Source organism: Cyrtonyx montezumae, unplaced genomic scaffold (assembly GCF_038088225.1).
Source record: "Cyrtonyx montezumae isolate F1298 unplaced genomic scaffold, pur_monq_1.0 scaffold_7, whole genome shotgun sequence".
Taxonomy (NCBI): domain Eukaryota; kingdom Metazoa; phylum Chordata; class Aves; order Galliformes; family Odontophoridae; genus Cyrtonyx; species Cyrtonyx montezumae.
In genome coordinates this window covers 25,535,800-25,551,016 of record NW_027072078.1, presented here as the reverse complement: position 1 = coordinate 25,551,016, position 15,217 = coordinate 25,535,800, and the positions used below count along the sequence as shown (strand labels likewise).

Sequence of the window (15,217 nt, the reverse complement as noted above, 5' to 3'; positions counted from 1 at the left end):
ACCTGATGTTCAGGAAAAATGTTCCTAAAGGCACGTTATAGCACTGTGGGCAAGGATCTCAAGAGTGAATTACAAATAGATGTAAAAGCGGGACTGAATGGCAATCAGTGTTAGTTGTGGAATAGAGCAGTGTCAAGAGCGCCTTAAAGAGATCACCTTAGCCTGTCCCACCACCCCAAGGCATGGAAAGCAAGAGGAGGACAGAGATCTTCAGAAAACTGGAAGCTGTCAGGCAAGATAGTTGCAATTAGCAAGCATATATTATTATATCAGAACTGAACTGCAGTTGAATACTGTCACCAGAAGAGGTAGTTAGTAGAAAAACTGCACATATCAGGTGCCACGGGGAAAGGAAGGCTCAGGTGAGCCTTTATCACATTTATCAACATGAGTGATATGCAGCAGTTCCTCAAGTCCCAAACTTTCACAATAGCTTACTTACGTACAAATAAAAACTGTACTTATTCTTCAGATGTATCTACCGTTAAGATACACGCACACGTGCATGCTTTGTATCTCTGAATGTAAAGACAAAATCGACAAAAGCAAGGAGATGGAACCATATGTATTTCAGAAGACTATTTTGAAAGAGGCACTCAGAGGTTGTAGGAATAGTGGGCATAGGACCACCACTGTTGCAGACAATGATTTAATTCATTGCTAGTTAAGTTAACACACCAGAAATAAAAATAACTTTAAAGGAGAAGAAAGTAATTTTCAAGTCAGGACCTAGGAAAAAAAAAATTCCAGGACCAAAAAAGCCCTAATCCCAAGTAGGCCACAAATGAGACCCAAGCCAACCTCCTCTGTAGAACAAAAGATCCAGACAAGCCCTTTAGGTTGCTTGCCAGCGCCTGACACTTACATAGAGAAGGGGAGTGAGACTGCATACGTTTGGACTGCATCCAGCATATAGCACCTTTTTCTTCACACGTTCGAAGTCTGTTATCTTTTTCCTCTTATCTCAATAGGAACTCTGTTCCTGAATCTTATCTCCTGTGCTGATATTTAAAGGGAGCCTTTCATGAATTATCACAACTGTGCAATTGACAGAATACACCCATTTAAGTCACATATTTATACTGGGAAGTGACTGACTCACCTCTAAGTGAGTCCAAAAGTATACTAAGTGATGTTCAAAAGCTTAACAAGGGCTCTTCCCATTCTAGAAAGCTTCTAACCCAAAGATCAAAACCTAAAGATAGCACAGGCTTAGTTAGCTTTGTTACAGTTCTGAGACTCAAGAACTTGGAAAGCTGCTTTACCTGCAGAGCTATATTTAAGCACCTGTGTACATGTGAATACAATTATACATACATCAGACTCAGGCAGGCTACACTTGCAGTATTTTTTTGTTTGTTTGTTCTCCTCTGAAGAAGGAATGATTGTAATTTAGAAATATAAGCACTTACCCATGATTTAGACCCTAGCCCAGTCAGTGCTGCCATACAGCTGCTCAATCCCATACACCCTAAATGCATGATTGTTCAGAAAAAAAAAGAAAAACAAAAGCAGAAAAATTAGCATTGGCCTGAAGGAAATCTTTGATGCAAATCATCTGCGGTGTGGGCAAGCCAAAAAGAGGACACTTCATGGCACTACTTTATAACAATTACAGATTGTCAGTAACAGCTCAGGTCTTCCCATCATCTTCTTAACAAACCTCACTAGCAGCAGGTGCCAGAATAAAGTAGTCTGTTGAAGTTCCATTAGCAGCAGTTACCACCCATCAGAGAACTCAGTACCCTTGAACAAGTCCTTATTTATATTTCATCCTATCTTAATCTTGCTCATTAGCCTTTTCTTCTCAAAGATCTGTTTAACCACGGTCATTAACTTGAGGGTTTCTTTTTACTTTTAGTATAAGCAGAAAAACATTTTGTGCCTTACGATACCATCTTTAGAAAGTTGAAACACTAGAAAGCTGTTATCTGGTGTCGATCATAGCCAAGTGCCATAGGCTGGGGGCAGACAGCTAAGCAAATTCCTTCTCTAGTACAGTATGGCTTAGCAATTGCATCTGGATACAATCTGTTATATACACTCACCTGTCACTGGCATTGCTGTAAACTTACAGCAAGCTCTTCATGAGGGCTTCCTCAATGCAAGCAAAAGCAACAAACACCCAAGTCTTCAGTCTCAAGCATACTGGGTGAGGACTGCATGTTAGTGACAGAGAGATAGAAAGCAGGAGAATGGTATGGCCCTTTCAATGGCACGACTGCCATGAGTAGAAGGTGGAATCTTTAACCAGCAAAAACAGGTTCAGACAATAAAATGATAAATATTGCTTTATTAAATTACTTTTATACTCCTACAAAGAAAATTTTTGATTTCCATTACAGAATTAAATGAAGAAAATTCCTTGTTGTCTCCGCAGTGATCTAAATTTAGATACAAAAAGGTTGTAGAAAGACAGCCTATTCAAGTTACATAAAAAAAGGCAGAGAATAGACAGGTTCCCTCAGGAATCTTGAGGCTCAGAATATAAAGCCCTATAACACAATGAAATTAGGAATTCAGCAATGTGTTGAACGATTGTAAACTGTAACTGCACAAGTGGACCACATTATTCAGCAGTTTCCTTAAAGGCATAAACTGTGAACTGAACAAAAAGCATAGCTGACACAGCGGACCTCATTTAGTTACTCTCCTTTCACTCCCTCCAAGTTAAAGCTGTGAGATCAGCATCCACCATTTAAATGATAGAAAGGAAACTCGCCTCCATAAATAGCAGAAATTTCTCCGTCCTATAACTATTTATATAAAGTAACTAGCTGTTACAAATCTGTTACAAATCATTTTCAAGTACAACAGGTGGCTGAGGCAAAATAATTAAATTCAGATCATACACAATTTTACTGTAAATACAGTAATTTGAAAGGTAAACACATAACCATAGCACTGACAATATATCAATGCCTCTGTGTTATGGACTCCATGTGTCAGTAGAAAATTAGGATGCCTTTATTATCAAAATCAAGGACATTCATTCCAGTCTCTGGTAATCTAATCTTAGTGCAAAACAGATGCTAAGACATATTTAGCAAAAAAAAAAGTGATACATTTAAGGCCAAAGATTTGTTCAGTCATCACTATCACTTCCAGATTCACTCAGCTGCAAGTCATTTCCTAAAAGAGAGAGAGTCATCATGTTAGTCATTTTCAAGGAAATATTTCTCTTCTGTCAAGGTTTTCCCCTTTCCCAATTAAAGGCTTGCACCCACTTGGTATTAGTTTCCACGTAAGCGTAGAAGCCAGCTCTTCTGTGACAGAGACACAGAGCCCTCACTTCTGCAATTTTAAAATCTTAGCAGGAGAGCCATTAGCTTATTAGTCACAAAAGCATTTGCTATTACAAGATCACAACAGCTGACACCTAACTATCTTTGCCACCCACATTTTCATGCTTCATAAATAGGAAAACTGCTAGCAAATGCAGTTTTGTGAAAAACAAGTTGTAGGGTTTTTTTCTTTTCAATAAACATTTGAATGCACTCAGCTGTGCTTGAAAACAAAGCCATGTCTCAATCAAGAGCAGCAGTTGTTTGATGTACCTTTTAAAGATGTATCAGTGACCTACTATTTCAAACAGGTTTTAGAACAAGTGAACAAACAGAACATCAAAAGCAGTTTCACATATATAGCTTCCAAATTAAAGTGCTGTGTATTTCAAAATGGGAAAATTAAGAACAGAGACTACAGCGTGCTTGTAATGAATGTCCATAAGCTTATGGGAATTGAGGGAAGGAATCTTTCCAGGGTCAGAGAAAAACCAACAACAAATACAGTAGTAAGTTTATATATATAATATACGTATAATATATCATATTTATATTATATATATATAAAACTTACTACTGTATTTGATTTTGTTGTTAGTTTATTTATATTAAAAAAAATCAATACCACATCAGCAGCACCCCATTTTGTTTAGTTCAGAATTTCTTCCAGCTAGTATGATTCTCTTCACACCTCTGTTGCCAAACAGACAAAAAAAAATAGCATCCTTCACACTGTTCAGAAATGAGCCAAAAAGCACAAACTTTCTGAAACTCAGTAGGTGCAGTGTTTTCACATTTCACCCTCCACAGATCACTTCTGCAGATGGATAGGAGTAACCTCAACCAGGGTAAAACCAGCAAGACACTCAGATCATATGTTCTGTTATCAGGCATATCATTTCTGCTAGAACACTGATGTCTTTAACATGGCTGCATTTAGCTTTCCTTTGTTTTTCACTATGTCATCACTAAAGCTTAGGAAGTGTGGTGCATGAGTCTGCAACAAAGCAGAAAACACTGTTTGTATGGAACAAGAATACTGAAGATGGATCTTTTCAGTAATCTTTAAAATTCTGTAGTCATTTTTCTTTTCAATTCTAAAGAATATCTACAGCCATATCATTTATGATATTTAGAAAGCAATTTTGAAAGAAAGAAGTAATTTGTCAGAAATTGTTCAGGACGATATATTAAACTGAGAAACAATATTTCAAGGCAGAGAATGGCATTAGCAAATTAAACTCAAGTATTTATCACTCAAAGGAAAACAATCAAAGAGTTCCTGGAAAACCTAATCCTATTATGCATTACCTACTTTGAGAGATGGCTGCAGTAAGAACAAGATAACCTTCCAAATAATGATTCTGCAGCCTTCAGAAGTTATTTCAACACAGTTAATAGCAATTACACAAACTGAATAACACTAGCCAGAAATACCAATGCTTGAGAAAACCAGCAGATGGGAAAAGCAAGGACTCCAAGTTCCAGAGTCAGAAATAATACCTTCAGATATATTTCAGGGAAAACTTTCCAGCCCATTTTTCTAACTCTACCTCTAAAAGAGCACCTTGAGAAAGATGCAAAATAACAGACTAGAGTTCAACACCAAATAAATGCAAAGAACAGTATTTCATGCCTAGCTGCTGCATCAGCATCAAAAAGAATCAAGAGAACTGAAGTCTGTGTTGGAAGTTGCATACATGAGATATTGCCCCAGTATGGTCAGTGTGATTTTCTCCCAGAAAATTAGACTTCTCTTAGCATAACTTTTGTTTACAAGTAAACATAAAGCAACATATGTTCAAATATTTGCAAAGAGATTAACTAGCATCAGCATTTACAAGCTTTCTTAAAGGCAAGTTGTGAGCTTCAATCTGCTCCGAAGGGAGAAAGAGAAAGCAGCAGGATTCCAGGAGTAGGCCCTGCTGCTGAGGGTAAGGAGGCAGCTTTGAGCCCTGGATTCCTGAGAAGGTAAATTATTTACATCTGACAGAAGTATTTTCTTACTATGCTCCTCCATCTCCCAATTTCCACAAAACCTCAACTGTATGATTCAAACACCTAAGATGAAACCTCTAACCCTTTCCCCAAACTTCTGCCTGCACACAGCAAGCCAAAGGAAAACTTCACTAATTACCCAGCACGGCCTTGATTCTGCAGAGGTGTACAAAACTAGTCACGCACATATGTGGTCAAACCTCAGAACAGGATTAGACAAGCAAGCTGTTTGTTTGTGCTGACATTCGTTGCTTCAGTGTTTTATTTTTGAGAAACATTTGAGATGGAAGAAATGACTGTACAGGACCCCAACAGAGAATCCTGTCATTCAAGCTAGAACCATGTGCTATTCATTTAGTGCCTCCAGGTTTCACTGTTATTTACTCTCTCCAGCCAAATTTCCTCAATAAGGGAACTAGAGGAAACATTCTCCCTTAAAGTGACTTTTTAAAATCTTTGTCTAGTTGGAAGTGTATTTTAAATGTTAACAGTAGTCAAGTTAGGTATAGAATTGAGCAGTACATAGAACTGGGATCCTCCCAAAATCTGGTTGGAAAGGAATTTAAAGATCATCCAGTTCCAATCTCCCTGCAGCAGGCATGATTGCCACCCACCAGATCACACTGCCCAAATCCCCACGCAACCTGGCTTTGAATATCTCCAGGGACAGGACATCCACAGCTTCTCTGGGCAACCTGTTAAGCCTAAAAAAGAGGAGACTGAGGGGAGACCTCATCGAGCCTACAGCTTCCTTGTGAGTGGAAGAGGAAGGGCAGGTGCTGTGCTGATCTCCTCTTCCCAGCAACCACCAGAAGAACCAAAGGGAACAGCATGAAGTGACAACAGGGGACATTCAGGTTAGAGAGCAAGAAAAGTTCTTCACTGTGAGGGTGTTCAGACACTGGAACAGCCTGCCCAGAGAAGCTGTCATGGCACTGAGCTTGACAGAGTTCAAGAAGTGCCTGAACAACACTCTCAGACAGTGTGATTTTTTTTGTGGTCTTCTCTAGAGCCAGGAGTCAGACTAAACAACCCTTGTAAAACTCTTCTAACTTAGGATATCCTATGATTCCAACATCCTCAAAGACCTCCTCAGGGCTGCTTTCAATCAATTCCCCCCCAGCCTGTGTTGGTGCTTTGGATTACACTGATGCAGAACTTCATAAGGTTTGCACAAGCCCACCACGCAAGCCTGTCAAGGTCATTCTGGTTGGCATCCCTTCTCTTTAGGGTGTTGACTGCACCACACAGATTGGCATCATCAGCAAACTTTCTGAGGGTGCACTGGATCCTACTGCCCAGGACGCTGACAAATGTTAAACAGCATCAGTCTCGATGTCAATCCCTGGTCTCCACTTGAACATACTGCTGCTGGCCACAGCTCTCACAATCAGAAGGTTTCACCTGTCTACATAGTTCTCAAACACTAAGTCATCAACTTTCTCTGTGATGGCTTTGATGTTGCCATGTTTCAACAGCACTTTCACACTATGACTGCTGGAACTAGTAGAGTTGGCCACCTGTACTCTTAAGTGTATTTCCCAGTGGAAGTTTTGCCAGCTGGGATTCTGTCACAGGAGGAAGAGTTTCATCTCATTTTCTTAGCAGCTTTAATTAAAGCATGAAGAGCAGTAAATCTCATTTGTGAATAAGGGTTGAAGTAAATGGCACATTTTGAAGTCACACAAATTAGAAACATGAAGACATTGTTCTCTATGCTGACAGTAAAAAGATAGCATTTAGTTCTTGGCACACGAAGTCACAGGATCTTTCCATCTGATGTCATCTCTGATAACACAGTACGTAAGTAACCACAGATATTTAAGTATTTAAATACTTGCTACAAAAAAAAAGACTGAAAAACAACCAACTACTTGTTCTAAGTGCTGAAATAAAAGCAGACCTGCCGGGGCCTATGATTTCAGTAAAACCAGTTTACATATGAATGATACACCTTAGAGATCTTGGGCAGCACAGCAGGGTTTTACAGAATTCTCTTCATATTGTGAGCCTGCAGTTAGAACACCTAATTAAAGACATTAGTTTTCAAACAGCTGAATGCTTACAACTTCTACATGTGAAAGCTTTAAATAAGTTTGCTTATTTAGGCAGCAAATTTGAGACTCTACCTACTGATTTTTTTCCCCACCTCTGTCCAAACTCTCTTTGGACAACACTCAGCAACATATTCCAAGCTGTGCAGCAACCACTTCTTGAAGAACACAGCAGCAGCACTCTTCAAATGACATTTTTAGTTGATTGAATTGGTGGAATAAGATAGCACCACCTGAAAATAAACAACTGCCTTCCTTATGTGCAAAAGAAAGTCTTGCCATGCTGTCCAGTTGGAACAGTGCCATGAATAATAGTAACTGAAGTAGCTAAGAATATACCATCTCTACTGTAATTCAAAGAATTGTCGGTGTGGTATCTTTCCCATAGTTCTAACCAAGAAATTATATGTTTTGAGAGTGCCCTGCAAGTTCAAGTATTTTCATTACAAAATCACTGCTCTGCAGTCTCAATGTATGGAACTGAGAGGAAGCCAGAACAGCTTAGAACTTCACCAGCTTTAATTTAGTATCTCTTGGGACCAAAAGCCTTCCAGCCTAGTGTCTAATTCAGACCTCAGCTGAACAATCAAACCTTAGCATTGCTTCCCACAGTTTTAATTAAAACAGAGACATACTTAAAAACAATATGGTTTCCTTTCCAATCTCAATGTCTGGAATTGAGTACTAAGAAAAGAACAGTCTTTGTACTTACGTAGTGTATTCATCATATGACCACTGTTCTCCTGGGACCTGTTATGACTGGCATCTTTGTCAGGAACAGCCTGATGAGGGATAGCAGACACTGTAGGTTGTGGCTGCAGATATGGCATCGACATAGGAAGAGAGGGCCTCGCTTCCTCGTCTTCAGAATCACTGGAACTATTTTCACTACTTGATGAAGAGGATGAAGAACTTTTGGAGTCAGATGAACTGTCAGAACTACTCAGCTGATCCATGATGCTGGCTTCTGCTTTTAGTTCTGCAAACAATAGGATTCATTTCTCAGTTAGAGTTATAGTTGATGTATAAGGACAAAGAAAATGTACCTGTATGTACAAGGTATTTACCTGTATGTATAAATGTATTTTTTTTTTATGATCATGAATCAACACATTATTTGGAGGAAAAAAAAATAGAAATCAGAAAACCTTAGAAGAAAAGGGTACAAGCAAACATCTAGTCTGTCATGTGGTTTTCTTCTCCCAGAGCTTGGGCAGTTTTCCCCCTTTCAAGTCAAGTACTAGAACAAGGTTAACTGTGAACCCAAATGAGAACCCCACATTCCACAGGGTAATGCATCCCACATAGCCTTTAATTTCTGCAACTAGCAAGTCTTCTATGTTTTCCCTAGCTCTCTAATGATGTCTTTCCCTGATTAAAAACTGCAGTTACAATCACATAAAGAAGTTAGCAGCAAAATGTCAGTAACTGCAGCCAAAATACCTTCCAGCAGTTCAGCACTGCAATCAGCACACATGTGGACAACATGACATTTCAATCAAAATTAAGTTAAGCACACGGAATATCCAAAGGAACCATCTACAGTTTCACATTAAGATCATTTCACCAAATCCCTTTTCTCTTTACAGACTTGGCAAAAAAAGAAAGTTAGATCAACAAGAGGGAGACAAGAAATACTTGAAGTTAACACATCAGTCTTGTATTCTTGGCAAAATAATTCACCTAAATATAACAATATTTAGAACAGTATGGCTCGATATGTTGTATTGTGCAGTTAGCTATTAATTATCAAAACTGCAAAAGTTTAACACAGAGGAAACTAAGTTTTTGCACAGAGTACACATAATAATTAGGCATAATAAGGGTGCTGCTGAAATGAGAAGCCTGAAACAGACCACTGAACCATGCTGGATGGAGATTGCATGCATCAGCTTGAGTAATTCAGAGGGCAGAAGACTCATCACACAAGGTTGTAACTGCCCAGCCATTTGCTGTCATGGTCTTACAAGCACTCAGAGTACTTCAGGAACAGCTTTGATATAGCAGACATGAAAGGCACGTAGGAAGGTAGCTCATCTTACCCCAAATCCATTGAATATGGAAGAACACATTGAAAATGAAAGCGATCAAGAAGATTGTTCAAGACTTAAATCAAGAAGGAAGAACAAAAGATTAAGTTATACACAAATTTCCATGAATGCTTCCAATTCTGCATTATCAAAGGTCAGTCTAAAGGAAAAGGTGTCTAGGCCAGTCAGCCTTATCAAAGGCCAGTGTAAAGGAAAGAAAGGCGCCCAGGAAAACTGACAGTTCCTGAAACAGCATGGCTATGACTACAAGGACAAACTAACTCAAAGCCAAGGAAGAATAGAAAGTACAATAAAAGACCACATTGGCTGACTCAAACAAAGAAAAAAAAAGAGGTTAAAAAAAGTCAGAAGCATCCTACAGCTAGGGGCAAGTATATACAACATCAGCATGGAAAAGAAGCCAGAAAAGCTAAGAAAAAATTAGAAAGCAGCTAGGAGAAAAATCATGATAATACTTCAAAACAATTCCAGAAGAGAAAGGTCAAAGGAACAGCAAACTGATCTACCACCCATCTGAGGTTGTAAGCTAATCAAGATGTAGCACTCAAGTCCTATGCACTTAATTCCTCCTCCTGCCTGCTCTCACCTGTGACTACTGATTAAAAAAAATTTAAGCTAGGAGTACCAAAAACTGATGAATGAGAACTTTGCCTTGAATTTTGAAACAACTGAATTTCCTTAAAAAAAAAAAAAAGTTTTCAGACAGAGAAAGAATGGCTATACACATACTGGATGAGAAATGCAGAGTGACCGTCCTCCCGCCCCAGAAAATGAAGATAGTAACAAGTTCAAAGTAGCATACTTAAACAGGAATAGTCAGTTACACAACCACAGGATGAAGAATGATTAAGCAGACAACACTTTGGAAGAGCCTGTTACAGTGGATCACTAAACACAGTTCTACTGTATCGTGCTGCAGCAGAAATGACAAGCATTATACTGAGATGAGATACTATCTGGTCTTCACCTATGAAGGCAGTGCCAGTAAGGCAGCCTTGCTCAAAAAGACCTCAGCTGAATTGGTAACTGGTTTGCTAGAGGAGAGTGACAGTGAATTCAGTGATCTAGAAAACTTAACTTCTAAGAAAGAATGATCCAGATGGTATCATTTTGGATAAAGAATGGGAAATACATAGCAGTTTTCTGAGCACATTATGGTGTACTTAAAAGCAGTGGAGTAATCTGGCCTATACTTACATGATGAATATAAACCATAAGAAAGACAAAGACCTGGAATAAACTGCCAGGGTGAACTCAAAATCCATCACCAGAAAGCTTGAAGAACACAGGAAAAAAATCATCAGAAATCTGACCTTAGGACAGAAGGATGGACTAGATGACCCTAAGAGGTCCCTTCCAGCCTTGTTTCTCAATTATTCTGCATTTTCCTCAGTAGCACTCAAAATTGAAGCAGTGGTACAAAAGACTTTGATGTATTTTGGCAGCCACTTCAACATCTTGCAATATGTTCAACACTCCCACTCCTCCAAAACAAAACAGCTCCAAGAAAAAGCATTGTTTTATTTGATTCACTCAAGTCTTCCTTCATCTTTGCAACCCCAGCTCTAGTCTAGTACTGTTCTGTAGTGTAAAAAGTTTGGCTCAGTGTTTAAACCCAAAATAAAAAAAATTGTGTAGTGGCACATCTGAAAAACCTATTTGAAGGAATTCAGAGCATCTTTGGAGATAGACATAAATTCTGATTGAAACTGTCACCTGTTAGTATTTCTGTAGCAAGTAATTACCACCTGCCATTTTCCCTGCCCTCCAAAAGGTAATAAGGCCTGCTACTGCACAAAATACGTGCCTCACCAAACCAGTGTCTCAAGAACACAGCACATAGCACTGTTCAAGAGGTGACTTGTGCAGGCACTTAGCTGTTTTTTTCCTCCCCCCCACTTGAACATCACCTTTCACAAGTCTCATCTGGGAATTCAAGACTTGAGCTGTAATGCACTGCAACCTATATGTTTGCTGAACGCAGAGAAATAGAATAAGAAGCTGTGTCAAAATGGGAAGTGACTATGCTGGTTCCAGTACCACAATATGACCTATTTTCTGCTTGATTAAAGCTGTAGCAGGAGAAAAAGATAAATCAGTAAAAGCAGCAAAACTTGTGGCATTAAGCCTAATGATTCACCTGATTTTAAGGTTAAGATTCAAACACTGCCTTGCTACCACCTGAACCAAAGTATGAGGGCAAAGTGCTTAGCAATCAGCTTCTGGAGTGGATATCAAACTAAAAAAAAAAAACCCACTGCTATTAAAAAGTGCTAGTTAAGAGCAAAGTTTCTAAAACTTATATAGCCACAGAATTTACCTCGCTCAATGTCATCCATAGGAGAAGATGGAAACATCTTATCTTTTGGTGGGGAATTTTTAACGTTGTTTGGAGTCTTAGTTGAGTTTCGGATTTGCTGCTGTTGCTGTTCTATACGAGACTGGACCTTACTGCTTCCTTCAGCTCTGTTCAAAAAGAAAAACCTGTCATTACTCCAGAAGATGGGATACAAGGAAAAAAGCAGAAATACAGGGGATGCCATACCTCAAGTTATGCCATATCTTCTTAAAAAGCATCATTATGCTTAAAATTCATTAATTTTACTAACATATAATTAGATATGGATGTAATATATATATTGCAAATACAGTGCCAATAACTTTTGAACTCTTTGTTAGTTGATTTGTTATAGTACCTGGCTACTCAGGAGCGCTCATTAATAACTCTGCTGAAAGCAAGTTCAGAAGATTCAATAGTAGAAAAAAAACAACCCACAAACTTGGTATGGGAAAATCAAGCCACTGCTACTACTGAAACCAGACAAAAAGAATCTCTGTTCTATTTTCTTGTTTAGAAGTCAGAAGACATGCAAACTACTCTCCAAAGAGATTTTTCCTCCTCGCTATTCATTAGATAATAGCTACCCATCTCCTAACAATGTACCACTTTTTAGTTAAAAGAAAACAGGAGAAGCAGCTTTACTACTTCTGCCAAGACTCAAAAGCTACTGAGCAAAGTCATGTTGAGAACACAGGCTTTTCACTTTATTGAACAAGGCCAGGGACTTTCTAAATACAATGGTACAATAAAAATAGTAATGGGCTGCAGCATATCTCAATTTCAACTCAGTAACAGATTTTCTTAATAAGTAGAGGACAGCTGCTCATCTTGTAAATTACCCACCTGATTTTCTTCACAGTGATGTTACTACTAAGTTTCTCTAGGCGACATTCTCCAGTGTCGTGATTGATAATTAAGATACATTCCTTTAGGTAAGGCTTCTTTGAGCCCTTGAACACTGTCACTGGTGGAGTCGAGCCCTGGTAAACCAGAAGTGTCCAGCAATCATTATCATGTAGTACTTTTTCTTCTCACGAACAGAAAACAAGCCATCACAGTGATGACAAATTCATTATAAGCAATCATTTCTAGCTTTGAGAAATGCTATTGATTATTACAAATCAGACTCAACCAAAAGCAGCTGGTAACTGACTGGAGATTTCATCTTTTGCATTTAATCAGTTTCAAATTTATTTCTAGATCACAGCATACTTACTGTAGGACTCCTTTAACCAAAAGGGGTTTCAGGAACCTATAAGTAGAGCAGTAAAGCATGGCAGGTAGTAAATTTTCCCTTTCCAGTCTTTCCTGCTTTAGAACTGTGCTACAGCAGCAGTAAATACCAAGGGGAAACTTGCACTGCCAACATCCACATAAAGCTTTTTGGCATGTGCAGCACTTCAGGGTCATCCTACAACTTATTTCCAATTCAGTGAATACACTTAAAGCTACAGCACAGCTGTTTAACCTTTAGGTCCTTAGCAATTTTACACAGTAGAGCAATTGTTCTTAAACTTCAAAAATCACACAGGCACCTCTGAAACAGCATTATAACTTCATAGCCTTCTATGTTCAACATTTTTTTATGACAATAAGCCATAAGAGATAATTATGGGATGATCAAGGCCAGGCAGCCTAATCTAGGGGTCAGTGACCCTATACACAGCAGGGGACTGGCACTGGAGGGGCTTTAAGGGACCTTCCACCCCAGAGCATTCTGCAGTTCTACAACAGCAAAATATACCATCCCATATGCATGCCATTCTTCAGCCAACCCACTCACCTCAATATTTGGCAGTGTTATTGTCACCTGTTCACCTTTGCCAACTTCAAGTTCTCCTTCACAAGCGGTATCAATAGATGCAGGCTTAAAGTCATCTAAAAATAAACATAAAACTGGATTATTTGCAGGCTCTTCAGGAGCCTCCTAACCCTAGACATACTCTGAATATCATTTCAATTGGAGACTATTACACTATGACCTTTTACGTTTTGTCTCTTTCTGCTCAGCTCTCGTGAGTCCCCACCAACACTCAGCTCTGGGGCCCGCAGCACAACAAGGACATGGACTTGTTGGAGCACGTCCAGGGGGGCTATGAGATGTTAGGGGAAATTCCTTACTCAGTGCTACAGCACATGTGGGTTTGAGTCCTGGGCCGCAGGCACAGTGCTGCTGGGGAACTTGGGGGGAGCAGCCCCAGCACGGGGACCCGGAGCAGTGCTCCCTGCCCACAGCTCGGGGCTGCGGAATGCCCTCAGGGCCCGCAGGACAAGCTTAGCAGAGCTCCAGAGCTTCTCATCAGGAATGAGGAGTGATGTTTGCTTTAAGCTACAGCCGTTGGGCGGCTCAGACTTCAGAAAGCCGGGATGCTGATCCCAGCGCCCATAAGCTGACTTCTGAGCTTCAATGGAAGCCAGCAGCTGTGATCCCTTCACTCATTTAACAAAGTCTGGATGCGTCAGAGCGGTCTCAGTGCGCGCAGTGACGACGAGCGTGCCAGTTCCTCTGTCTCACTTGTCGGAAAGGGAGATTTCAAAACAGACTTCCGAACAAATCATCAAATTACCGCAGTCAGCGCAAAGCGGGCAACCGCCTCCGAACTGCCCCGGCCCCGCGAGCACACAGCTGCGGGAGACGGCTGCGTCCCCGAGGAGGGGACGCGACCAGAAGGCAGAGCTCGAGAACCTGCGCGCAGGGACCGCCCCGGCTGCGGGCAGAGCCGCCCGAGCCGAGCCGCGCTCCCACAGAGCGGGGACGGACGCTCCTCGGGCCACGCGAGCTCCTCCGGGTCCGGCCCCCGCCGCCCCCCGCCCCGCCGCGCGCCCCCAGCTCACAGCGCACGGTATGGAAGGCACAGCGCGGCTGCTTCTCGAAGGTCTCGCCCAGCTGCAGCACCCGCTCCTTGGGCTCGAAGAGTGGCGGGGCCATCCCGTTCATGGCGGCGCGCGACGCGCACCTCACACCATGGCCCGCACAGGCGGCTACGGCCGCCACCGCCGCCACCGCACATCCCTCACGCCGCGGGGGCGGGGCCAAGGCGCCGCGCCGGACACACCCCGTCGAGCCTTGCCGCCGCTGGACACGCCCCTTCGGCGCGAGGCCACGCCTCCGCGCTGCACTCGTAGCTCCGCCCCTCCCGCCGCGCGTCACCGAGCAGCGTGAGCGCCGATTGGGCGCTGCGGCGCCGCGCCTGCGCGTTCCCACGGGATGGGCGGGAGCGTATATGCAAATGACCCCTCCTCCTTCAGAGCGGCGCTCTGGTTGGTGGAGAGCGGCCCCGACCGCGCGGCACGAAGGGGAGGGGCGGGGCCCGGAGGGAGTTGGGGTCGCGCTCGGTCGCCCCTCGCGTCCCCCGGGGCTCTGATCTCCCTCGGGTTTGAGGGGGTGCTGAGTTCTCGAGGTCTCCGGCCGCGGCCTTAGGCCTCGGGAGGTGGTGTGAGGCCTTCCCGCGTGTTGGTTTCCGTCCTAGTGGGAGGGCGCGGCGTGGG

At 41.6% G+C, this 15,217-nt stretch overlaps 1 protein-coding gene across 1 annotated transcript; it reads right to left on the bottom strand.

Annotated features, from left to right (window-relative positions):
• Positions 1 to 2,275: 2,275 nt before the first annotated feature.
• EAF2 (ELL associated factor 2) lies at positions 2,276 to 14,737 on the bottom strand. The gene is made up of 6 exons (XM_065750349.1): positions 14,564 to 14,737; positions 13,512 to 13,606; positions 12,572 to 12,708; positions 11,708 to 11,853; positions 8,049 to 8,315; positions 2,276 to 3,132 (listed from the first exon to the last, which is right to left on the bottom strand). The coding sequence occupies exons 1-6, from the start codon at positions 14,664 to 14,666 to the stop codon at positions 3,086 to 3,088; spliced, it is 795 nt and encodes a 264-aa protein (XP_065606421.1). The 5' UTR covers positions 14,667 to 14,737; the 3' UTR covers positions 2,276 to 3,085.
• Between the last annotated feature and the right edge of the window lie 480 nt (positions 14,738 to 15,217).